Below are 27,745 nucleotides of genomic sequence, written 5' to 3' on the forward strand. Positions count from 1 at the left end.
ATTACAGCCTAATGTGTAAATCTAAAGGATTTGGGCCATGAGGAGACATGGGAGAATCTTAAGTAGGGAAGGAACCTAATCAGGTTTTAATAAATCAGTGGATGGATTAGAAGATGTGAAAGAGAGGAAGAGTAGGTGGGAAAACGTATGTTCCAAATGATCACAACAACACTAGAAATGCAGAGGCTCAGGAAGGTATTTGCAAGTAGAACAAACATCGCTGGATTACCAGGTATGCGGGAGGAGTCTCTGATTCCCAGCATTCTGGTTTGGGACTAGACAGTGGAGCTGTTCTCTTAGCCAGGGACTGCATGGAGAGACACTAGTTTTGGGAATGAAAGAGTCTTGGACAGTGTGGTCTTTGAGGTGTCTCAGCACTGTTTCACCCAGTGCTCTAAAGATAACTTGAGGCTTCAGTTGCGTGCTGAGGAGCTGTGAGCCTTTCCTCCTCAGGAGACATTTTAATGACCCAGCACCGTTGGCTGACTTCCTCCAAACTTGTCGGGGGAAGGTACTCCTGAGCTTGCTTCTCTTGCATCCCTGTCTCTCTTTGACCTTTGTCTACTTAGCAGAAGTTAGTCAAGAGAAAAGCAGCCACAGATTAATGTAAGGACTATGAGATCATGAGATTGCAGAATGAATTTCTCACCAAAGGGACAAGGTCCTCTGTCTGCCCCATCCTTGTCTTTGTCTTTGCTTTGGGAGACACAGCCTTGCACTCCGCAGACCGATATGTGGAGTGAATCTACAGACACTGGGCAAGACAGCCTTATCTCTGGACAGCTGCTGATGGATGGATGGTGAAACACATCAGACTTCCTTGCCCGGGCAGGGCAGAAATCATCCACAGAAATCATCAGAATCTCTAACAAAACAATGTGTTTTGCTTCCAGACTTCCTTCCTGTTACCTAAGTTTCATGTCATTAATCCAGACTACAGAAACATTGCCAGCCAAAACTGTATGCATAAATCACACAACCTTTGGGCCAGGGGGAAGAGACAGAAAGATCGGTGTGATTATCGGGGGAGTGTGAAGAGGGTTTTAAGTACTTAGTTGTGCTAAGTACTTCATAATGTTTCTTGTTCCTCTCCCCTTTCCTCCTTCTCCTCTTCTTCATCTTCTGCATCTTCATCTTTACCTGAATCCTTAGTGATCAGTCCACTTCTTGGTTCAAAGCACACTAATGGCTTCCATCTTGTTCATCATTAAAAACCCAAGCCTATACCTTGGCCTACAAGGCCTGGCACCCACTCAAACCCTCCTACCTCTAGGTATCCCTTTGCCTTCCCCTAACTTCTTCCCTCAGCTCCAGCCACACTGACCCCTTTGCTGCTCCTAGAGTCCTTGGCTCTGGCCTCAGAGCCTTTGGATTTGTTGATTCCTCTTCCTCCCAACAACCGCGTGTCACCTGGCAAGTTCCTAGCAATCTGCCTGGCTTCAAAATTGCAACTCTTGTTCCCTCATCGTCCACATCCCCTGCCCTGCTGTAATTTTATTCATCGACCTTATCACTTTCCAGTATACCATATAATTTCATTATTTTCATCCATCAGGAGTCTCTCTGTACTAAAGTATAAGGCATGGAGATTTGCTACTTTGATTTCCTGCTGTGTCCTCATCACATTACAACAGGGCCAGGCTCTAAAGAGGCAAATATTCACGATTCCCATTCACAGATGGGTGGCTTAACCGAGAAAACCAAAATCATTTTCCCAGGTCACATAGTTAGTAAACAGCAGGGTTTATAATCAAACCCAGGTCTGTCTGGCCCAAGACTCACGTTCTTTATGCCACTGTAGGTTTCCTTCCTCTCCAAACTGCCAGCTAAATACTTTCATAGGATCAGGGATGAAGAGGGGTGGGGTGGGGACAGTTGCCATTCAGAGAACTGCTTCTCTCTAGACTTGGAGTTCTCGGTCCGGGAGCCAGACTGTGAGGGACCTGTGTGAAAGGCCAAGAAAGGAAAGAAATGGTACCAAGGACAAAGTGGGGGATCTGCATGACCTCCCTGGAAAGCTCTTTCCCCACACCCTGGCTGGATCGCAGGCACACAGACTGTGGGAAAACTAGTGACACACACGTGGCAGCCAGGGGTTCCTTTTAGACCAGCATTCACCGACGTCTAATTGGAGTTCACGGTTTCTTAACAGAGGCTGCTTTGCGGTTCAGAAATAGGAGTTAAAATACTGCGAATGGTGCAGTTTTTTTGAGAAATGTCACTCCTTAGCAGGACTGCGTTTCAATATTCTTTCCATGTTTGGTTGGTGTGTGTATGCAATGTTTTTAAAAAAATTATACGCCTCCTCGCATCAGCCCCTGGTGGCAGGTTGTGTCTGAGTCTGTTCAGAGGATCTGGCAGAAACGGTATTGAACCATATTTCAATGCAGCTTTCTGTGCTGCACATAACCTACATTTCTGTAGCAATCGGTTAGGAGCAGGGCAGTTCCTGGCACTCACAGCTGACACGGAGTCCTGGGGAGCCCTGGCTCCCTTCTCCCTTCCCTCTGTGGGGCGTCAGGGAGGAAAGGTCAGAGGCTAGACTCAGATCATTACTGCCTCAGGAATGAGCGCTTTCCTCTGAGGACCCCTGGAGTGTAATTCATTTCTTCTGTCTGTCTTCTCAAGTATTAACAAAGTCAACAAAAAAAAGGATTTTTTTTCTCCCCCATCAGGACTTGCCAGCCCTGGAGGAGAGCTGTCAGCATGAATTTTAATCACAATGTCTATTTTTCAGCCCTGAATTTTCCATAATCAATTTCTTTTTTTTGTTTTTGTTTTTGTTTATTAATTGAAAGTGAACACGTAGAGAGTTTGAGAAGTGCTGCATCTTGACCCCTAGGAGACAGCTCATTCGCTTTCAGAACATGGCTGGCGTGCGCTTCTCCACAGAGCCCAGCCTTATGTAAGAAGTACATTAGAAGCTGGGTTTTTTTTTTTTTTTTTTTTTTCTTTTTGGGAGTGATTCACCCTGTGCTTCTTTAAATGGGTCAGTTTGTGCTGTAAATTTACACAAAAGAGTCAAATCCTCTCCACTTATTTATTTATTTCAGGGACAAATCTGTAGAGGAGACAAGACACATGTGGATTCTCCTTATATCGACCTTTCTTTGTTACTGTGCCTCCGCGGTGCCCTGGTTTGTTTTCCTCTGATTTCTCTACCCCATGTACCTTCCTGCGTGAAGGGGAGGGGACTGTGAGGCAGGGGGCCAAGGCCACCAGCGACCCGTGGCCGTGGCCATGTGACTGCTGCGAGCCGAAGGGCCTGTGCTGACGGCATCTGATTAGGCACGGATAGAGTGTTCGGTTTGTTTGTCTGTGTGGTGGTTTCTCTGCCAGGATTTAATGAGGGGAGGTCAGTGTCTCAGGGATGAGAGCAGCTCATCCTTCCATTGTTCTTCTACTTGACACTCCTCAACCCCACTTGGCCTATTTACTGACTGCATGTTTGCTAGGATGACTGTAACGAAGGGCACGGGCTGAGTGACACAGACAGCAGCAGTTTAATCGCTCACAGCTCTGGAGGCTAGAAGTCCACGATCAAGGTGTCCCCAGGCCATGCTCCCTGGGAAGGTGCTGGGAAGGATGCTCCAGGCCTCTCACACGGGTAGTTTCTTCACTTGTGGCAGCCTAACTCCGATCTTCACATGGCCTTTCCCACCATAGATGTGTCTGTATCTAAATTTCCCTTTTCTGTAAGGACCATGGTTGCACTGGACGAGATCCATCCTACTGTAGTATAACTCAACTAATTACCTCTGCAATGACTGTATCCAAATAAGGTCATAAGGTCATATTCTGAGTTAAGGGGGCATAATTAAATCCACAACACTATTGCACAACAATCCTTTTTATTTCTTGTTGTTTAACACATTATCCCTAACCTTGGTGCTCTACACCAGGGTGGCTCAGTGGGTTAAGTATCTGACATCAGCTCAGGTCATGATCCTAAATTCCTGAGATCAAGTCCTGCATTAGGCTTCTTGCTCAGCGGGGAGTCGGCTTCTCCTTCTGCCCCACCCCCACTCGTTTTCGTTTTCTCTCTCTCTCTTTCTCCATCCCTCAAATAAATAAATAAAATCTTAAAAAAACAAATAAACTTGGTGCCCTAAACATTTACCATCTCACAGTGACTGGGGGTCAAGAGTCCAGGTACGGTGTAACTAGGTTTTCTGGCTCTGAGGTTTTTGTAAGTCTTCGGTCAAGTCTGCCTGGGGGGTGAATCTCCCCTCATCTCCCTCAAGTGCTTGTTGGCAGGATCTGGTTCCTGGTGAGTTGTTGGAATGAGGGTCTCCATTCCTCAGGGCATACTGGCCAGAGGCATTTCTGGGTGTGGGCAGCTCACAACTGAGCAAACAAGCAAGAAGGCAGGAGACAGTGTGGGAAGCAACCACAGAGAAATCACAGTCTTCTATAACCTAATCATGCAGTAACACTGTCCATATTCCATTTGTTAGAAATAAGTCGCCAGATCCAGCCCATGCTCAAGGGGAATAGGGGGCGCCTGGGTGGCTCAGTGGGTTAAGTGTCAACCTTCAGCTCAGGTCATGATTCCCAGGGTCCTGCGATTGAGTCCCACATCGAGCTCCCTCCTCAGCAGGAGCCTGCTTCTCCCTCTACCTGCTGCACCCCAGCTTGTGCTGCCTTTCAGTGGGGGGTGGGGATGGCACCAGGACACCCAAACCGGCATACAGAGATCTTAGGTAGCACTTCCAAAGCTGCTTACCTTGGTCAGCCCTCTGGGTCATCCGTTTTCATGAAAACCAGTACATGTTTGCACCCAGCTAGTTTGCTTTGCCTGCTTCTTGACGGTAGACATTCTGGGGTCTGCTGACCTCTTCATTTTTTTACTTCCTCTATTCCTTTTAGTCCAAAATAACAGCATTTCTACTGCTATAGTTGTCTTAAAATCTCTGAGAGATTTCTGTGACTCTTACTGGGGTTTGTTATACTAAAAAAAAAGTACTGCCCTGAAATGTCTTAGAGAAAGCCTCTCTAGCTTTGGGCCCTGTTGAGAAGACAGAGACAAAGCTCTTACACTTCCCAGAGGCCCTGTTATTCCACTGGGACAACGTGTGTGTAATACCCTTACTCTTAGCAGCAGCCTCTGGGTGGGACAGACTAACAGTCTGACCCTTTGATCATTTGGAAGTCTTCACCAAAGGTAATGCTGTCTCATTCAGCTTTATCTCTAGACCGTATTTTCCTGACTACGTGGAAGCCATTTCTTAATTTGCACATCTTTTGCTGTCCAGAGACACTGGCAATTTTCAAAGTCATCAAGTCTTGGCTCTTTATCATAGAGCAGTTCTCTTCTTTCAATCTGTCACTCTGGCAGTTGACTGTAAGCAATAAGAAAAGGCTACAATAGGGCTTGATCCCCAAATTCCTTAGTGCTGGTCAAGACCAAGTTGTGAGGTGGAAAATGTACTTTAACAGCCACTGCCCACCCCCAAAACACACAGGGAATAAATACAGATGCTCTCTGCAGCATCTCCCTGCTCTACTCCCCCCACCCCCCATCAGCTTCACTGCCCTTTGCTGTTCCTGACTACTTAGGCCAACACTTTTAGTACCCCCAGCTTGCAAAGATCTTGTTTCTAAAAGCTCAAGTATGTTAGATTCAAGTCCTTGGACACTTAGAGATCTGTAATGATAGATTCATCTTACAAGCAAACCATCGACAGTGCTGTAGTTAGCTAATATGTTATCCCCGCTACATTATCTCAGTGAAAAGATATATACTTTAAGGAGTAGTAAATTCATATAGTTATATAAAGTTATAAATCTAATGATTTACATTTGACTAGCTTTTCCACGAATTTTACCATTTATTGTTTACAAAGGTAATCCATTTGTTCCTCACAAAAGTCCTCCTATATAGGAGATGTCCTAACCCCAATTTAGAGGGTATAAAACTGGGGCTCGGGAAGGGCAAGTCATTTTCTCTGTGTTTTCTATCTGACTTAGATGGTGTCGAGTGGCACCAGGACTCCAGACTCCATCCCTTGTACTTCCTCTGCATTACAGATGTCCTGCAGAGACACTGTAAAGGGGACAGTTCCTTGGCGTGGGGATCGTGGCGGATTTTCACTAGGATGATTTCTACATGTGGCTGATTGTCTCTACATCACTGAGTTGGCCTACTACAGACACTGCAATGACTTCTGCAGTGCAGACTCTGTTTTGTTTTGGTCCAGACCTGGGTTGCCTGGAGAACGCTGCATCAGAGCATGGTCTCCCTGAGACTCTCTGAGAGCATGTGCTGGCTTTCTTGATCCTCTTCCTTGACCTATCAGTACATGGATGAGACACTCTGTTTGCAGAAACGTATGGATGGCTTTCAATAGTGGATTTGGACACTTCCTGAAAGGTTTGACTGGTTTGTAGTTGGTGCTGATTAGCAAATGAGTGGAGCCTGAAGGGGAACACAAAAGAGAGGAAAAGGAAGTTAGTACAGAATCCTCTCACAAACTTCTTGATCTGTACATTTGTCATTTTGGAGTTTGTGGAAATTTAGGTGGGCTGACAGAATACTGCTGAATTTGGAATTGAATATTTCAAAGGACGTGGTCTGCCCCAGCTCCAGGAATTCAGCGTGTGGGAGGTGAAAGAGCCTGTGGAATGGCTATGTCCATATTTTCATTGAATAGATGAAGAAGTTGAGGCTTGGGGGTGTGGGGATGAAGCTACACTTGCAGTGGAGCAATTTAGCAGTAAATCCAGGCTTAGATCCTAATTGAATGCTTTTCCTGAGTTCACTTGTTGCATAGCACGTTTTGGGGGTTTGATAGTAAATAGTAATTGTCAAATAATGTGTTAAGAAAATGGCACTATCGTTGAAGTCCTATTTTTACCACTAGCAGGCCAACCCAAGTACCAGAGTCCTCCCTGCCCCCTTGATGACTCCTGCATTGGTACAGACCCTATGCCTCCTCTGTCAGCTTCCGGCTCTCCTCTTTTCTATCTATCCCAGCCTGGCATCTCTCCCTGCAAGCTGGCTACATTCCATCCCACCATCCTTCACAATCCCCTTCCCAGCAATCTGCTTCATACAGTATTTCTTTTCTGTTTTTTTTCACTCTGGTTCCCTGTCCTTCCTTTCTTATGAGCTCACCATGGATCCCACCAACACATGCTTCTGCCAACTCATTCCTTTGCTTCTGCAACTGTGCTTTGTGGACTTGAACACCTCTCTGCCTAAGGGCTGCCTTGAGGAGTGGCTTTTCCCCTCTACATTGCTGACCTAGGCATAGTAGGCATCATTTGGAGTTGCTGGCCTCCAGTTTCTCAAAAGACATGTGCTCCAGGACATTTACATGTGAGCTGAAGGAGAAGAAGACAGTATATCAAGAGTTTGGATATTTCTTCTTTCCTGATCCCTGAGCTTAGAGGCACTGAAATGTTAGAGAGAGAACTATACATTATTTGAGCATAATAGTGGCCATTCTTTCCATAAAGTGCACCCATTATTTTTCTTCACTTTGTTTTGCCGTTTGAGGAAAGTTACTGGATTTTACATGGTTGTGGAATTTATTTAAAAAAAAAAGGGAACTCTGCAAAAAGCCTGGGAAGATGGCAGAGAAGTAGGATCCTAGGTTCATGTCATGTAAATATACCTAGATCACAGCCACATCAGTGCAACTAACCCAGAAAATAACCAAAATGTATCAGAACAACCTCTCTACAGTCAAGCATAGTGGGGAGGCCATATTGAAAATGGTAGAAGGGCAGAGATGTGGTCAGGAACTAAACTTCCTGTGAGAACAACCATAAATAGGAGGGACACCAAGAGCATGTTGAAGATTGAAGGGCAAGGAGCACACCACACACCCAGACATGGGGGGACCTGTCCTGGGAAGATGAGTCCCCATAACAATTAGCATAAAGAACCAGAGGGACTTAACTATGCTAGTTTTTATAATCAGTGGGGCTTAACTCTGAGTACTTTAAAAATCAGCAGGCTTAGCAATGGGAGAGCAACAGAGCAATAGGAAACTGAGCCTCTGCTCTTAAAGATCCAGCATAACAAACAACCCTGTGGATACAGCATAGAAGTAGCAGGGGTATACTGAAAGGATGTTTATTTCCTAATCTCAGAACATGCACTAGATGTGGAGGAGTCTTTATGAAACTTATCCAAGGACAAAAGAGCTAGCAGGTGCCATTTCTTCTCACCTCCCAACCTTCAGCCTAGATATCCTGACACCTGCCAGAACCAATGTGTGAACACTCGCTACCTAGATTGCTAAAAGCACACCCTGCCCCTATGTTCTCCTGTGGATCTGCTTCAACCAACCTACCCCACTTGGGGGAGTCCTAAGATGATACCTGACATTCTTCAGGCAGCCCCAACAGTGACTAGGACTTGCCCTAGGTAGAGAGAAAGATAACCACACACACCAGTTTGACTGGAGCCCCAGCAGTGGGTTGGAGGCAGATATTTGATCTCACTATGAGCCCAACCCACCAACAAAAAACCCATGCGGTAAGGGGAAAGATCCCTGTAGCTTAGGGTCACTGCAACCCCAACAGACTGACTAAAGACAGACATCTGATCTAACCCAACTACAAGCCTAAGGCAGCCCCAGACTGTTCCCTAAGGCACAAGTACCAAACCCTGCCCACAAAAGACAAAGGAGACCATTGTAGCCAACTGGACTGAAAGCAAAAGCATCTCAATCACAACAGTAGGGGGCACAAAACACACATAAGAGATACCCCCAAATCACCTGGATCTCAGGAACAGAGGACACTGCACTGTGGGGCACTAAAGGACCTCTTCTTCGTAAGGCCAGTACTTCCAAGACCAGGAGACATAGCTGGCTTTTCTAAACATAGAAACAAACACAGAGAATTAGACAAAATGAAGAGATAGAGGAAAACATCCCAGATGAGAAAGTAGGACAAAATCACAGCAAAAGAGCTAAATAAAATGGAAATAAGTAATATTCTTGATAGGAAATTCAAAGTAATGGTCATAAAGTTACTTACTAGACTTGGGAAAAGAATGGAGGATCTCAGTGAGAACTTCAACAAAAAGATAGAAAATATAAAAATTAACCAGAGATGAAGAACTAAATAACTGAAATTAAAAATACACTAGAGGAAATAACAAATAGATTAGAGAAAGCAGAAAAACATATCAGCAAGCTGGAAGACAGAGTAATAGAAAGGAACCAAGCTGAACAGCAAAAAGAAAAAAAAGAAAGATTAATAAAAACAAGAATAGACTAAGGAACTCAGCATCATCATCAAGCATAATAACATTCATAGGGATGAATATGAATAATATAATAACATTATAGGGATCCTAGAAGGACATGAGAGGGAAAGAGGGTCAGAAAATTAATTTGAAGAAATAATAGCTGAAAACTTTCCTAATTTGGGGAGGAAAACAGAAATCCAGATCGAGAAGGCACAGGGAGCCCCCAACAAAATCTACCCAAGGAGGTCCATTCAAGATACATAGAAAGTAAAACAATAAAAATAGTGAGAAAGAATTTTAAAAACAACAAGAGAAAAGAAAATAGTTACATACAAGGGAAACCCCATAAGACTATTAGCTGATTTTTCAGCAGAATTTTGCAGGCCAGAAATGAATGGCATAATATATTCAAAATGCAAAAAGTTAACAACAACAACAACAAAAAAAACACCTTCAGTCTAAAGTAGTCTATCCAGCAAGGCTATTGCTCAAAATTAGAAGATAAATTAGAAGATAAAGAGTTTCCCAGACAAACAAAAGTTAAAGGAGTTCATCGCCATGAATCTAGCCTTATAAGAAATGTTAAAGGGAGTTCTTAGAGTAGAAAGAAAAGTAGTAAGAATGTTATGAGAGGACAAAAAAAATTTCACGGGTAAGTGCAAACATAGTAAAAATAGTAGATTAATCATATATAAACAGTATGGAGATTAAACCACAAAGTTGTGAAATCAATCTTATCTATAAAAATCAGTCAGAGGGTTTGCAAAATAAAAAAGATCAACAAAATTGAAAAAAAATTAGCTAGACTAATCAAAGAGAGAGAGAAGATTCAAGTAAATAACAGCAGAAACAAAAGAGGAGAAATAATAACCAGCTCCACAGAAATACAAAGAAATATAAATAATATGAAGGATTATATATTTTACATGAAAGATTATATGCCAATGTTTGAACAATGCAGGAGAAATTGATAAATTCCTGGAAACATTTAACCTTCCAAAACAGAATCAGGGAGAAATAGAAAATTTGGATAGAATGATTATTACCAATAAAATTGAATCAGTAATCAAAAAACTCTCAACAAACAAAAGTCCAAGAACAAATGACTTCACAGGTGAATTCAGTCAAACATTTAAAGAAGAGTTAATATGTATTCTTCTTAAACTATTCCAAAAATTAGAAGAGGAAAGAAAGCTTCCAAAATCATTCCATGAGGCCAGCATTACCCTGATGCCAAAAATCAGATAGACACTAAAAAAAGAGATAACTATAGTCCAATATCTCTGATAAACAGATGCAAAGATCCTCAACATAATACTGTCGAACCAAATCCAACAGTCATTAAAAAAAAATTTATCACAATCAAGGGGGATACTAGGATGGTTCAATACTTGCAAATCAATATGATACAGCACATTAATAAGAGAAAGGACATAAGACCATATGACTATCTCACTAGATGCAGAAAAAGCATTTGACAAAGTACAACAGATATTCTATTCATGATAAATACTCTCAACAAAGTAGGATTAGAAGGAACATACTTCAATTAATAAAGGCCATAAATGAAAAACTCACAGCTAACAATATACTCAATGATGAAAAAAACTGAAGGCTTTCCCTCTGACATCAGGAATAAGACAAGGATGTCCACTCTCACCACTTTTATTCAACATAGTACTAGAAGTCTTAGCCCCAGCAGTGAGACAAGAAAAAAAAAATAAAAGAAATAAAACTTTCACTATTTGCAGATGACATGGTATTATACAGAAAAAAAACCCAAAGACCCCACCAAAAATTACTGGAACTGATAAATGAATTCAATGAAGTTACAAGATACAAAATCAATATACAGAAATTTATACACTAAAAATGAATTAGCAGAGAGATAAATTTTTAAAAATCCCATTTGCAGTTGTCCCACAAAGAATAACATACCTAGGAACAAATTTAATCAAGGAGGTGAAAGTCCTGTATTCCAAAAACTATAAAAAACTGATGAAAGAAATTGAAGATGACATAAACATGGTCATGAAGTGGGAGAACCAATATTGTTAAAAATGTCTATACTACCCAAAGCAATCTACAGATTTAATGCAATCCCTACCAAAACATAAACATTTTTCACAGAACTAGAACAAATAATCCTAAAACTTATATGGAACCACAAAGACCCCAAATAACCAAAGCGATATTGAAAAAGAAGAACAAAACTGGAGGTACCATGACCACTGATTTCAAGACATATTACAAAGCTCTAGTAACCAAAACAGTATGACACTGGCACAAAAATAGACACATAGATCAATATAACAGAATAAAAAGCCCAGAAATGAGCCCTTGCTTTTATGATCAATTAATCTACAACAAAAGGGGCAAGAATATACAATGGGAAAAAGCCTCATCAACAAATGGTATTGGAAAAATTGGACAGCTTCCTGAAAAAGAATGAAACTGGACCACTTTCTTATGTCATACACAAAATAAACTCAATATAGATTAAAGGCCTAAATGTGGGACCTGAAACCATAAGACTCTCAAAAGAAAACCTAGGTAGTAACCACTTTGATATCAGCCATAGAAACATTATTTTAGACATGTCTCCTTTGGCAAGGGAAACACAAGCAGAATTAAACTATTTGGACTATACCAAAATGAAAAGCTTTGGCACAGACCATCAACTAAATAAAAAGAAAATCTACAGAATGTGAAAAGGTATTTGCAAATGATATATCTGATAAGGGGTTGATATCCAAAATATATAAAGAACGCATACATCAACACCGAAAACCCCCAAATAATCCAATTAAAAATGTGCGGAGGGAGGCATCTGGGTGGCTCAGTGGGCTAAAGTCTCTGCCTTCGGCTCAGGTCATGATCCCAGGGTCCTGGGATTGAGCCCCGCATCAGGCTCTCTGCTCGGTGGGGAGCCTGCTTCCTCCTCTCTCTCTCTGCCTGCCTCTTTGCCTACTTGTGATCTGTCTGTCAAATAAATAAATAAAAATCTTAAAAAAAAAAATGTGTGGAGGACACGAACAGACATTTTTACGAAGAAGACATACAGAGGTGTAACAGATATATGAAAAGATGATCCACACCACTCATCACCAGGGAAATGCAAATCAAAACAACAATGAGATATCTCCTCACACCTGTCAAAATGGATCAAATGACAAACAGGAACAGTAGCATAACAGCAAGTGTTGGGAAGGAGCTGGAGAAAAGGGAGCCCTTGTACACTGTCAGAGGTCATGTAAACTGGTGCAGCCACTGGAAAGCAGTGTGGAGTTTCCTGAAGAAATTAAATATAAAAATGCCATAGATAATGGATAAAGAAGACGTGGTGTGTATATAAAATGGAATATTATTCAGCCATGGAAACAAACGAAGTCTTATCCTTTGCAAGAACGTGGGTGGATCTAGAGGGTACAATGCTACATGAGTGAAATGAGCTAGTCAAAGACAAATACTGTATGCTTTTACTGATATGTGGAATTTAAGAAACAAAATAAATGAACGAGGAAAGGAAAGAGACAAACAAAAAAGGTAGAGAATGAACTGGTGATTGCCAGAGGGAGGTGGGTGAAAAGATCGATGAGTAAGTGAAAGGGATTAAGAGAACACTTATCATCAGGGGCACAGGGGTGGCCCAGCCAGTTAATCATCAGACTCTTGGTTTCAGGAGGTTATGATCTCAGGGTCATGAGATCAAGCCCCACGTTAGGCTCCATGCTGGGTGTGGAGCCTGCTTGAGATTCTCTCTCTCCCTGGACTTGCCTCTCTGTGTGCCCTCTCTCTAAAATAAATAAATAGATAAAATCTTTAAAATAAAGAGAGCACTTACCTTGATAAGCACTGAGTCATGTATAGAATTGTTAAATCATTATGTTGCACACCTGAAACTAATATACAAATGTATGTTAATTATACTTGAATTATATATGCATATATATACATAATATATGTATATAATATATGTATACATAATATATGTATATATATAATATATGTATATAAATATACATAAAAGAATGTATAAAAGAAATATGGTTTATATCTGAAAACATATCTGATTTCAAATACTTCTGGTGTTTCTAGACCAGCACTGTCCAGTAGAACTCCCTGTGATGATGGAAATGACTTGTCTTTGTTCTATACAATGTAGTAGCTGCTAGCCACATGTGCCTGTGGAATACTTAAAATGTGGCCAGTATGGCTGAGGAACTGAATTTTTAATTGTATTTAATTTTAATTATCTTACATTTAAATAGCCACATGTAACTACTGGGTATGGCAGTGGACAGTATAGTCTGGATAATGTTAGCTTTTTTTTTTCCTTTTGGCATGAGGGAATATTGCACACCCATCAAATATTAGCATTCATCCCACCCCCACTATGTTTGTGTAGTATGCCATTGTTTCCCATGATTCTTCTCCTGTCCTGAAGACATGTAGAACGAGAGCTGCCCTTGGGTTCCAGAAACCATGTCTTACTTCAACACCCTGTTTTTCTTTCTGCCAATTACATAAGATACAGTAATCTACTGAGCCTAAAGCATGGGCCCATGTAGCAGAGTAATACTAATACTAGTAATGATAATAAGAGACAACATTGATTTGTTGTTCCATATGGACGCGGTATTTTATACTTCCATGTATACTAACTTATTTCAATTTCACAGCAGCCTGTGAGACCCATACTGTTATTATATCACCCTCATCTAATGGATCAGGAAACTGAATTAAAGACCCCAAAGCTACTGAGTGCAAGATCTGTGATTTGAGGTCTGGCTTTTAATGGTAGAGCTCATTCTCTGACAACTTCAGCGTCCACTGTTTTTACTAGGATTCTGTTATTCATGATAAATGATGTATTGAGTCCATGGCCACATGACTGAACTCAACAGCCTCTCCTCCCTGCTACAGAGGTCATGATGTCATTTGGCTCAAAGCCTTAACCCACTAATCTCATGGTAGATCTTTCCAGCATGGCCAGCCTCCATCTTGAAATTATGTAGGGATTCACTACGAGTCACCTCATTAGCGTATGCTGTCAGGACCCACTATGAATAACAAAGGCACTCCTACCATTTTACTGATGTCTTTCTTCCTGTGCGAAAGCCTTTTAGTTTGATGTAGTCCTAATTGTTTATTTTTGCTTTTGTTTCCCTTGCCTTGAGGAGACAGAGCCAGAAAAAAAAAAAAAAGAAAAATGTTTCTAAGGCTGATGTCAAAGAGATTACTGCTTAGGTTTTCTTCTGGGAGTTTTATGGTTTCAGGCATCACATTTCGGTCTTTAATCCACTTTGAGTTTATTTTTGAGTATGGAGTGAGAAGGTAGGCCAATGTCACTCTGGCACATAGCTATCCTGTTTTCCCAACGCTATTTATTTACTGTATATTCTTGCTTCCTTTGCCATAGATTAATTGACCATTAAAAATATGGGTTTATTTCTGGGCTCTCTAGTCTGTTCTATTTATCTGTGTCTGTTTTTGTCCTAATACCATACTGTTTTGATGACTATAGCTTTGGAATGTGTCTTGAAATCTGCTTTGTTTTCCTCATTGTACGCTGTTGTTTCCTTTGCCATAGATGAATTGACTATCCTTTTTATGGTGACGGAAGGTAATTATTTGTGTCATGGTGAGCATTTCATGATGTATATATTGTTCACCTGGATCTAATATAATATTGTATGCCAATTATATTTCATCTAAAAAATAAATGAATAAAGAAGTACACACAGGGAACAAAAGCCAAACATCACTTTGAATATGTTAGAAACAGAAACAAAAAACAAAAAGCAAAAACACTCCTAACAAATTGGGAAATTCCAAGTGCTTATTTCCACTCCAGGAACCTGGAACAGAAATAAATAAATAAATAAATTCTTTATTATATAATGGCTACTTCATAAATTTTCCTTTTAAGTTATTAAGAGTTAAGGATGAGGACAGAAGAATCTCTATTTTTTTTTTAAGATTTTATTTATTTATTTGACAGAGAGAGATCACAAGTAGGCAGAGAGGCAGGCAGAGAGAGAGGGGGGAAGCAGGCTCCTCGCTGAGCAGAAAGCCCGATGTGGGGCTCGATCCCAGGACCCCAAGATCATGACCTGAGCTGAAGGCAGTGACCTAACCCACTGAGCCACCCAGGCGCGCCTAATTTTTTTATAGTTACTGGACTTATTCACGTTTACTGTCTGATTTAATCCTCATGACTCTAACATGTGGAAGATACCATTGATGTCTTTGTTTTATAGACAGATAAGCTGAAACTAAATAAAGATAAAAACATGGTATAAAAATATCCAACTAATAATAATGAATGTTGGAGTTTAAAATCAAGTTTTCTAACTTTAAATCATAAGCACTTTGAATCTATAAGAATAGTAGATAGAGATAAGAATAGAGATGCTTTGAATGTTCTTAGTTACTTTTCTTTATCTGTAAATGAAGGCCAGGAGTGGATTTGTCCAAGATATAGGACAGGGAACGAAGGAATTTGAGTATCTGGGAATTAGGCTTTTCCCCAGTGTGCCAATCGATTCCTTCTCTGGTCTCCTGTGTTTATTTGGAGAAGGCTATGCATTGATTCTGTATCAGGCCTTATTGCAGGATGAAATACAGAAATCGAGTCCCAGGCTATCTGTAGGGAGGACAGGCAGTCAACAGAAGATGACCATATGATGTACTTGGGGAAACAGTAGAGGAAAACACTTAGGATGGGTCCTGACAACGACTGGCTAGGGAAAAGGGCATAAGGAAAGATTTCCTGCAGGAGACAAAGTAGGAGCTGAGGCTTAGAAACAAACCAGGACTAACCAGGTCTCCAGATCTGTAAATGAATGGAAAAGGGATACTGGACTGTCACCTAGATCTGGGAGGCTGATGGGTCCCAATGATGCCCCAAAGCCTAGTGCTTTGCAGCTCCCTTGCTCTGTTTGCATCTGCCCCAGCTGTGACTAGAACATTGTAGGAGGAGTGGAATCCCCCCAGTAACAGGGTCTGGGATGTGAGGATGTGGGCCTCAGAAATGCTAGGGGTATACAGGTGTGTCAGGGCTCCACTGAGTTTTTCATCTATAAAATGAGGACTTTGGTCTTTCTTATGTGATCCCTGGGGTCTTTCTGTGTCTAACATTTCATTATTTTGTGATTTTATGAAAAATGTTTTGCAAAGCAAATGAATAGTGTAAACAAGATTATAGAGAGAATATTTGCCTTCTTAAGGGAATGAATTGTTCTCAAGCACTTTAGGAGCATTCATTTGCATATAAACAATGCAAATTCTATATAAACAGAGGCAGCTTGTTTTCTTAGGTGTTTTGGTAAGTTAATTACAAATCATTCTTGTCAACTTTCCTAGTCTGTGTGTATTAGGAGGTGATGGACTTGCATTCATTTTAAATATTCTATACTTTTGAATATTCTCGGCTTCTTGAGTGTTCATAATATCTTACTTTTCTCTGAATTAGCTTAAATTTCCTTAAATGATTTCTTTATTCAGTGGTCTATAAATATATAGGATTTGTTTTTCCAAGAAGGATTTGGAGAAATTCATCTTGCACTACCCATATGTTTGAGGGGCTGACAGAACTCCCCATTTTCAGTCCTCTTGGATTGGTAAGATCCAAAGTCTTGTCGTTTCTTTTAACTCCCAGTGTCTTGTGGTCTTTCTACATTTTTCTCCCTCTATACATTTGAGTGCTTCTCCCCTCCACCCCCATGCCATGTCACTCAGACTACATCAACTTCCACTAACAATTAACATTTTCCAAGTATTTTATTTGTCTAGATGAAATTCAAAGATGAAGGCATCACACAGAGGTAGCACCATGCACAGAACAAATCCATTTTCCTGGTTCCATCCTCTCCACGTTTCATCTCATCTCCCACATTTTTTTTTTTTTTTTTATTTTCTCTTTTTTCTCCAAACCCCTTTCTTCCGCTGCCTTTCACCATTCTCGGAATCAAGACACATTGTACCCCTTGTCTGAAGCATTGCAGTTTACTGATCACTTGCTGTGGCTTGGGCATTCCCTTCAGGTTTTCTTCTCTACTCCCGGGTGGCTGTTCAAAACCTTCCAAATACATTTGGTTGGGTCCAGGTAGGTTAAGGCAAGGATATTTTAAGGAAGCACGTTTCTGCCAAGAAGACTGGGAAAGGCTGGAGAAGCCTGGGGTGAAGGATGAGCTCCCTGGAAGAGAGTGTGCATACCTAGAAGCACGTGGGAGTGTGGCAGGTGTAGAAACTTCAAGTACCTCTCAGTGGTGGGAGTTTAGTGTGATTACAGGGAACAGTGACAAAAAGATGGAGCTGGAAAAGAAGACAGGGGTGTCATCACAAATGACTTTTGTGTATTCCACTTCTCTCCAGGAGGTGAGGTTCGGTGGGCTGAGGTCCAGAGCCAATGACCAAGAAAGAATTCTTGAGACTTCTTTGGTGCAAAATGGTGGTTTATTAAAGCACGGGGACAGGACCTGTGTGGGCAGGAAGAGCTGCGGCTGCCCCGGGTTGTGAGGGATGGCAGGTTATGTACCCCGAGGTTGGGGGAAGGTGAGGGGAAGGGAGGTTTCAATGGAGTTTTCATATGCTAAAGAGGGCCTACAAGGTGCCAGGATGTCCCAGGCCTACCGGAGGCCTTGCCCTTGTGGCTGGATCAATGTTGTCTTTAGACCATCCATTAACATTAAGATAGTAGGGAGACTTTTTGGTGGGGTGTCACAATCCTGCTATCAATCGTCTTTGTTAGTGAGATTTAGGACATTTGTAAGCCAAGGGAGTCTCCTGTCTAGCAGGATTGTGAGCTCTGCAAGTTAGCTATTTGCTTATTGCTCATGGCAGTCAGGGCTGCCTGAGGGATGCTACACATATGACTGAGGGGGAGCGGATGGAGAGAGGGTGCAAGGTGCCAGCTTTTGCTTTGTCTTCAGCCAGACTCATGTTCCCTCATCAGTGGGAACCCAGTGAAGCACTGCAACACCAGTGTAATGAGGCAGCAGAGCTGGTGTCAAAGATGCCAGAGAGAAGCCAAGTGTCCTGTCAAGGGCCTGGGATCAGGCATGGGCAGGGGGTGCAAAGGACTTGACATATTTCAGGGAGAAAAAGAAACAAACCTGGGAAAACAACTGAATTTCTGCCTTGAACTCCTATTTGTTGGGTTAGGGAAGGCAGGAAAAGAAAGAATAGAAATTGGGAGAAACTTGCTTGGGGAATGTAGTTTTTTATTTGTTTGGTTTTATTTTGTTTCTGGAAAACGTCGTTTAATTTAGTTTATCTGCATCCTGTGATAATAAACCGAGCAAAGATGACTAGTTCTTGGATGTCATTCATGACACATCTCAGGCAATAGATTGAGCACATTCAAAGCCATGACTGTTCAGCAGCATGTGTGTGGAAGGTGTCTGGAACATAGTTTCTCATCCAACACAACTAACACATTCTGGCCGCATCATTTCATAGAAATTGTGGCCCATGATTTCATTTCTCACGTCCCTGTAAACTTGCTCTCTGGGTTTCAGACACTAGGCTTCATCATAGCTGAGGACAGTCTGCTTTGTTTTTTAATTGGCTTATTGAACAGTTTAAATCCAGTGTGGGACAAACACATCAATTTTTCTTCAGTAGCCATCTCCGGACACACTAGTAAGGATATATTTCCCACCTTCCCCCCACCACCTTGATAACATTGCAGAAAGACCACATACATTTCTGGGCATTTTCCATGGTGAAATCTCGGTACTGAAGACTCCATTTTAGGTAAAAAGAATGAGATCTTGCCAATCATGACAGTATGGGTAGACCTAGAGGATATTGCTAAGTGAAATAAGACTGAAAGAAAAAAAAACAAATACCGTATGATTTCATTTATATGTGGAATCTAAAACACAAACCAACAAGTTTTTTTTAACAGCAGAAATAGAGCCGTTAATACAGAGAACACAGTAAAAACCAAGTAAATTGAGAGAACACACTGGTGGTCGCCAGGACGGAGGATGGAAGGGGGATGGGCAAAATGGGTGAAGGGAGGGGGAGGTGCAGGCTTCCAGGCGTGGAATGAGTAAGTCAAGGATGAAAGGTAGAGAGTGAATATAGTCAATAGTATCGTAATAGTGATGAAGTTCTAGAACCTAGAACCTAGAGGTTCGGTGGGCTGAGGTCCGGAGCCGATGACCAAGAAAGAATTCTTGAGACATCTTTGGTGCAAAATGGTGGTTTATTAAAGCACGGGGACAGGACCCGTGGGCAGGAAGAGCTGCTGCCCCGGGTTGTGAGGGATGGCAGGTTATGTACCCTGCTGTTGGGGGAAGGTGAGGGGAAGGGAGGTGTCAGTGGAGTTTTCATATGCTAAAGAGGGCCTACAAGGTGCCAGGATGTCCCAGGCCTGCTGGAGGCCTTGCCCTTGCTGCTGGATCAATGTTGTCTTTAGACCAGCCATTAACATTAAGATCTTTGGGAGACTTTTTGGTGGGGTCTCACAATCCTGCTATCAATCGTCTTTGTTAGTGAGATTTAGGACATTTGTAAGCCAAGGGAGACTCCTGTCTAGCAGGATTGTGAGCTCTGCAAGTTAACTATTTGCTTATTGTTCATGGCAGTCAGGGCTGCCTGAGGGATGCTACACTTATGGAGGGGAAAGGGTGAAGAGGGGGTGCAAGGCACCAGCTCTTGCTTTGTCCTCAGCCAGCCTCCTGCTCCCTCATCAATAGGTTGTATGGTGACACATGGGAGCTACATTTGTGGTGAGCACGGCACGTGTCCAGTTGTTCAGTTGTTGAATGCCTAGGCGGTACACCTGAAGCTAATGTAACACTGTGTGTCAACTACACTTCAATTACAAAAAAAAAAAAAAAAAAAAAAAAAAAAAAGGAAGTCCTTACCAGTGTACATAAGACTACAACCCCATGCCCAGTTTGGAGCACCAGCCTCTCTGAACCTTCCAGGTCTGAATGGACAAAGGGGCAGCTAATACAAAGAGAAGATTTTTTTTTTTATAAGATTTTATTTATTTGACAGACAGACATCACAAGTAGGCAGAGAGGCAGGCAGAGAGAGGGGTGGGGAGCAGGCTCCCCGCTGAGCAGAGAGCCTGATGTGGGGCTTGATCCCAGGACTCTGGGATCATGTCCAGAGTTGAAGGCAGAGGCCTAACCCACTGAGCCACCCAGGTGCCCCAAGAGAAGATTTTTAATTTAACTGGTCCTGCAGATGTGCTTCTCATTCAGCTTGGGGTTTCAGAATGCAGACCTATCTGTAAGGCCATTAAGTCACACGGTATAGGGGGAGCTCCTCCAGGGGCTGGAGCTCACAGAGTCAGATGGAGCCCCCCAGTTCATGGATGTGGGCATTTCCCTCTTCGGAAAGCAGAATGTACTCATTCCAGATTGCTGTGAGTTTTTTGAACTGCATTCCAAGACCCAAAGAAAAGTACCTAGTAACCTTCAGTAACTTTTTTTTTTTTAAGTGAAGTGGCAGCTATGTTGTATCATTTTTATGATGATATATGTCAAAAATAAAGCCAGCTCTATGAGTGTATTGGTACATATACAATGCAACTGAAAGTCTCTTCAGATCAAATTAAATTGCAGACTCTGAGAACAGAGACTGTCCCTCACCACAAATGGAAACTGTATAATGAATTCTTTTTTCCCTATGCCTTTCTTCAATTTTCTATTTAAAGGAATTTCTGAAAATACATGAATTATGCAGCTTATCTCTCAGATGAAAAAGAATTTTCTTCTTGGATTGGTTGGCTGCATATTTATTAATAGCAGTAAAATTTTCCATGTTCTTTTGTATCAAATGGGATGCTGACTAAAATATGAGGGAGCCTTTTCAGCAATAATAAGAGTAACGAATGAATAATTATAAAAGCTATGTGAAATTGAAAGACATTTTAATTTGTCATTACTTCTGTGTTCAGAAAGGATCTGAATAATCATTCTGACTATAAAAAGGACGAGTGTGCTATTTTTGCTCATTATGAGATTAAGTTCTTAATATACCACTTTTACTATAAGTTAAAAAAAAAAACAAACCTCTTTTAGCTTCCTCTAATGATGTAATCATAACTGAAGACTGCTCAGCTGTATGTGTGTTTGGCCCTTTCCCTGTAATAAGGAGTGGGACACTTTAAACTGATTTTAATTTGAAAAGTGTTGGTCTATGCAATTTATAGAAATGAGATTATACTTGTTTGCTTAGTGAGAACTTTCAACCTTTATGTCACATTAACACACAAAAATAACAAGGACTGTAGAATTTCCTCAGGTCATGACCGGATGGAGCAGAAACTGAATATGGGATTCCAAAACAGGATTTTTCTTTTTTATAACAACCATTTAAAAATGGCTGTGCTTATCAGGGTCATTCAAAGGCAAAATTCCAAAACAACTTTTTTTTTACCCAGAAATGCATATAGCTTACATTTTCTTTTAGTCTGCGTTATACAACAATATTCAAACTCCTAAGAATATTCTGTGACAGCACTTTTTTTGGAAAATAAAATTGCAAGATATGCTGTGTGCTTCTAGGTGAGTGATAGAATTTTCCTTTGTAGCTTGTGAATTTTCATTTGCCAGATTTTGACTACGATATAGCTCTCAGTGACGAGGGATAGGAGAATCTATGTGAGGAATCCAACCTGCTCCTGACTTTTGGCCCCCTCCCCTCTAAAAATAGAGCTTTAGGGATAACTGTCAACTATGAGCAAAGACTGTTTTGGCAACCTCACTGCAGCTAGAGGACGTTTTCTATTCTATGAGAAAAATTCCCTGTGCAGAATGCCAACAAGCCTTTAGATTCTCATCTTTCCCAGGGTTCAGCCCCACCCCCTGAAGCAGCTGTGTGAACATGTGCCATTCACTTAGCCACTTTAAGCCTCAGTGTTCTCACCATTAAAATGGGAAGAAAACGCATCCAAATTAGAGGTCGTTGTGGGGATTAAATTATAAGTAAACTTATATGAAGTTCTTGGCACATAGTAGACATGCAATAAATGGTCTTATCTTAAAGAAAAACAAAACCAAAAACCTTTAAGAAGTAGTTACCTATTTGATTTTTATAAATGTATTTTTTATTTTCAGCATAACAGTATTCATTATTTTTGCACCACACCCAGTGCTCCATGCAATCCGTGCCCTCTATAATACCCACCACCTGGTACCCCAACCTCCCTTCAAAACCCTCAGATTGTTTTTCAGAGTCCATATTTCATTTTAATCAATACATTTTGAGAGTAGAGCCAGAAAACACTTTTTTTCCTATTTATCTAACAGGAAACATTCTGAATGAATTGAGAATGTGGTTTATAACAATAATCTGGAATCTAAATGCTATAACGTTGTTCTCCCTCCCACCAAGAGGGTTCTGCCAGTCGTCCTAGCTGAAACTTAAGGATGGGTAGATGCCGTCCACCGTAAATATAAACCAATTTGTCATTTTCATCTCAAGAACTTTCAGAATGAATTTAGTTAGTGTCTGGATTGATAGGATCGAGACATATATTTTCTTGTACATACATAGAGTTGACATTGGTAATTGAGTTATTATATTTATAGGTTATTTAGAATGTAAAAGATTCATCATATAAATTCAGCTTTACTTTAATTTGATGGCTAAAGTGATGTGGGGGGAGACTGAAAGCGAGAGAGAGGGGACAGGAAGGAGAAAGGAGGGTTGGAATATGTAATTATGAAAGAAGGTAAGACTGTGTTCCCTTCTGTCTTATAGCCTGAAGAATAAGTAGTGAAAACATCAATCAAGAGATGAAAAAAAAAAAAAAAAAGTCAGGATTTCTCTGCCGTGGAGAATTGCTTATCAACCACCAGAGGAAGATTCTTTCTTGAACAATGAACATTTCTTATGAGGATTCACAGATTAACATATGACTAATCTTAGTTTTGGAGAGTGAATGAGCGTTCTTGCTTTCTTTCTTTCTTTTAATTTTGTGGTAAGTTATGATATTTGGATGGATTTTTTAATTCTTCCCTGATGATCTATTTAGCACATGTTCTAAATTATAATCCTACAGCAAACAGTGGGAACATCATTCAGACTTAAAGACAGTGGGAAGATCTCAATTTCCAATTTATTCTAGATTTCTTCAACATATAATTATTCCATTAAGTCCTTGATGATTGAGATGTAAAGCACCTTTATCAAGAAATACACATTATTTTTCCATCACACTGAACATGATTGGTGGCAACACGCACGGAACCAGAACGAGTCACTACTAGTAGAAGATATATAATGGACACAATTACTACTCCTTCATTTCATCTTCAAAACTGTGAACGAGGTTTGCCATCTGAATGACAAGAATAAAGAGGGTGAATAAAGGAAGAAGCCCATCCTTTTTTTCTGATCACTCAAAGAACAGTTTCTCAAGGTTAAGCCAAGTCCTCTTTGCAAGCTGCCAAAATAATAGCTTAGGAAAAGAATTAGTTTGCCTGCATGATGATCCTCTTAGGCAAAAAATGTCTTCACAGCCGTTGACCTTGATGAAACGTTTTCCCAAAGGCATCCAAGAGAAGAATTACAAACCCCCGAATGAGAGGGAAATAAATGACTATTTCTTATGAAGTTGGCCTGAACTGTGGGCGTGGGTGTGGGGTGCTGATGACTGGGGAAGAACTGTGTAAGTTCTGCAGAATGAACGACAGCCTTGGGTATGGTGAGTCCCCCATTCCTCTGTTCCTCACTGAAGTCCTCTTGCTGAGCCAAGGTTCAGTCACTTTGGAAAGAATACCACTAGCCAGTATGATAGCCTGGAAAACTGTTATTTTCTGATGGGGAATGCCTCTGAGTGTAAATTCTGAAGCCTTCTCTGGGTCTAACGCTTCTCTGTCGTGACTGGATCTGGTGTCTCGCAAAGCCAAACATTTAACTCTTTACAATGTTTCTCAGAGCTCTGACTGGGGTTGCCCTTTGTACATGGTGACCACAGGCCATTCATCTCCCGGTGTCAGGATTTTCTGGACATCCGTTATTTTTCTGCAGAGAGCCGAGGTGGTCACAACTCACTGAGCAATAAATGAAATGACTCGGAAATGCACCGTGTTGTTACGAAGGTGTTTGAAATTTGGCACCACTCCCTTGAGAGTGCCCACTCAGGAGGGATCAGGGTTGTTAGCCTCTGTGCCTACAGAGAGAAGCAGCTGCGCCAGCCATGTGCTGTCCGGTGGGAAGGCAGGACTGTCTGATGGCAAGCAGTCCCTCTTGCTGTTTTGGAAAGCACACAACAGAGCTACAAACCTGCAATGATGACTTTTCTTCAAATGTGTGAAATAATGCTTTATCTGTCAAGTCCGCTGTAAAATAAGCATCATCCAAGTAAAACAAACAAACAAAAAACCCCGAAAAACAACAACAAAAAAACCGCAAAAAAAAAAAAAAAAACATTGTTTCTGTTTGTGTTTAGTGAGTGAGCTCATACCCTCAAGTGATTTGTTTGGTTTTGTTTTTAATGACCTGATCTAGTTGAACCTGTGAACATAGATCTCTTTTGCTCTACAGAGAGGCTATGCCAAAGCCTTTACAGATAAGCTTCCGGATATAATAATCAGATCATCTCAGAATTCCTCATCTAAATACCATTGCTCCTTGGCAACCTGTCAAGTGAAAGTGAATATCCTGCCAGAAAACAAACATTTCGTTTGTTTGTTGTCAAATTTCTTTTTTTATTTCTGCATAAATAAGGGAAATGATTGTTCCAATGTACCATGGAGTTGACATATTGTCTTAAACAAGAAGAGCCAGTGAATGTTATTTATATTTTGGGAAATCTTAGATGGAGACGCCTCTACTCGGAAAACTAACTGTTTGTTGTTTCTGTTCTTATTTATTATTAGTAGTAATAGTAAAAGTAGTATGGTTGTATTTGTTTAATTAGGTCATGTCTTACGTTCCAAGTCATAATAGAACCAATGGGAGTAAGATGGAAGATAATTATTTTCAAACAGCCACGTTAATTTTGGCAGAGAGGAACAAACCCATGAGACCTGGCCGTGGTGGAGCTTCTGGGGTCGGGCCACCTAAGGACAGCGGAGATTCTCAGAAAGATAAGAATGAGTCCTGGGATTTTCCATAAAACCTCAATTTAGGGGCCTAGGGGAAAACGCTATCAATTTGAAAGAAACTGTCCAAATGATCAATACGTATTTTTTACCATCCCAGACTACTTGGAGTCATGACAACTAAAGTAACCAACTACTGATGTTTGAAGTTTTGCTCCAATGAGGGAACAATGATGCAAAATGAATATAGTGCAGAAACCTAATGGCATCCTTTTATTAAGAGTAATTTTTTTTTTCTTTCTATTTAAAAGAATACTTGCTAAGTGGTTGAAACCATCTGCGTCTTTGTATAGAGGCAAAATACTCCCCCAGACCTGGTCATGCAGTTCTCTTAACTTTTCAAAGAATTTTTCTTCTTCAAGTACAGATGTAAGCTTCTGCCCGAGGTCACAAATGCCATGGTAGTGAAGCCCAGTGAATGAGTTTTCATTATATATAACCTCCGCAGCCCGGTGTGTACTAATAAATACCATCATAAAGCAGTCTGCTAAGTAGAGAGACCACTGTGATCCCTTTTGCTGATAAAAATAGTAATGAAACTCCCATCTGCAGTTGCTTGACCACAAAGACCAATATAGGATTTGTTTTTCATTTGCCTCTTAGATGATAAATAAATGTAAATTGGAACTGCAAGGGTCCTTACACATTTCTGCGGAATTCAGCTCCTTAGACCATTCTGACCAAGAGAAGACGAATAGGAGGCCAATGAAAAAATGCTAATACTCCCAGAGGCATACGTAAACCCTGGATGGGGGGTGGGTGGGGGATAGTGGCCATAGCTCAAGGTGTTACCTTGTTACCGACAAGTCGCTGTGAGCACAGCATGTTCAAACTCCAATAGCAAACTGTCTGTAACTGTCAGGTAATGAAATAACTACCCTCTCTACATTCCATCCAAGCTGAATATTCACTGTTTGTTTGACCAGCTCGAGCAAAGAATTGATTGCTGTTCTTTTTTGACCAGAATCAGGAGGGTTTGATCAACATATTACTATGGAGACAGGTTATTATTTTTCTTTTCTTTTTTTTTTTTTTTTGGCTTCTTACCTAATTTATTCATACTAAAGTCATGCTAAACTACCTCATAGGTTTGTGGTGTGGATTAGCTAATTAATAAAGGTCAAGTGCTTAAAAATATAAATCTCTATATAAATGCTGCCTTAGTTGGCTTTCTAGTTTAAGATATGCATGTCAAATTAACTATCTATATATTTCATTGTAATATTCATGTTGATAAATTTGTCTTTAAATTTAATATACAAATACCTTGATGTAAAATAAGACTCTGAGAGCCCCAGCATGGACTCAAACTCAAGTCTGGCCAATGTAGCACCTAAGGAAACAAAAAGCACCTAGAAGCAAAGCCAAAATGTTTTCTTAAGCAGATTTTAAAGCAGGCCTTCTCAAAGGTTGGGGGTAGGGGTGGTCAACACTGGTTTTTGTATTAAGTAATTTTGTACTATAATAGTTAAAATGCCAACAATTATCAGTGACTTACATTTAAAAATTAATTAGGGTGGGTTTAAGGTTATGCTTAGGATAACTGTTGAGTAAGACACAGACGGAAGAGTCATAATTAGTCCACATGTCTCTGAATACCTACAAGAGAGGTTGTTCGGTTGGACATCTGCTTTGATTTGTATCTTCCTAGAAAAACTTTGAACATTTTCTTTTGGAAAGGATACAGCCTAAACAGAAAGGAAAGGAATTAATATCTCACTGCCTCTTAGTAACATCATCTGAGGGGGCAACGGCGATTATTTAAAAACTAATTTTACTGTGGCTTTACTTTGCTGCCATTTTTTCCCCTGTATGATTAATTACTCCTTAGCCACTATTCTGAGTAGCAGTTTTACTTGCTAATTTCAGATGCCTCAACTTAATTAGCAATTCATTCTGACCTTTAGAAACCACATTCTGTAATCTTAAAATTTTATGAGTGAAGGAAAAAAAAAATCCTATTTTACCTGTCCCTCCATCTCCAGCTATCACTAACAGGTTACATTGTTTCTGAAGAACAGTCTATTGTTATAGGTCAAATTTTGACATCATCTGAGGTTGTTAGAAGTCCTGGTCAAATTTCCTCATTGCACAGGTGGGCACTAGGCTCCGCAGAGGCTATTTCAACTTCAGAATGTTTAAGCAATGTAAAAATGTAGGACATTTGGCTGCTAAATTTATTCCTTTTTTAATTAAAGAAATAAAAGTGAAATTAATACACACAATAATGAATTCCTGTTTTGCATCCTTGCTATTTTCTTAGCACACATGCTACTTGAATTGTCACTTTTCAAATGATTAAATTCTGACTGTCAGCCTACCAATGATGGTAAGATAAGTTTTCCTGTGGTGGTCAACTCAGTGACACGTATTCTGCTTTGAAATCAAATGTTTTACTGTATATTCTCATATTTCTTGAAGTTGTCTTCACAGCTAAGAGTGAGGGTTAATCAGT

General features: G+C 40.6%; 1 protein-coding gene across 1 annotated transcript in view; it reads left to right on the forward strand.

Moving 5' to 3' along the window:
- Positions 1 to 27,518, forward strand: part of ZMAT4 (zinc finger matrin-type 4) — a 362,525-nt gene extending 335,007 nt beyond the window's left edge. Inside the window, exon 7 of the mRNA XM_045070975.1 lies at positions 22,943 to 27,518. Within this exon, the coding sequence (XP_044926910.1) occupies positions 22,943 to 22,958 (16 nt within the window). The 3' untranslated portion in view covers positions 22,959 to 27,518. The remainder of the gene's footprint in view (positions 1 to 22,942) is intronic.
- The last annotated feature ends 227 nt before the right edge of the window (positions 27,519 to 27,745 follow it).

This window comes from Mustela putorius, unplaced genomic scaffold (genome assembly GCF_011764305.1).
Source record: "Mustela putorius furo isolate JIRA1106 unplaced genomic scaffold, ASM1176430v1.1 tig00003976_pilon_pilon_pilon, whole genome shotgun sequence".
Classification (NCBI taxonomy): Eukaryota; Metazoa; Chordata; class Mammalia; order Carnivora; family Mustelidae; genus Mustela; species Mustela putorius.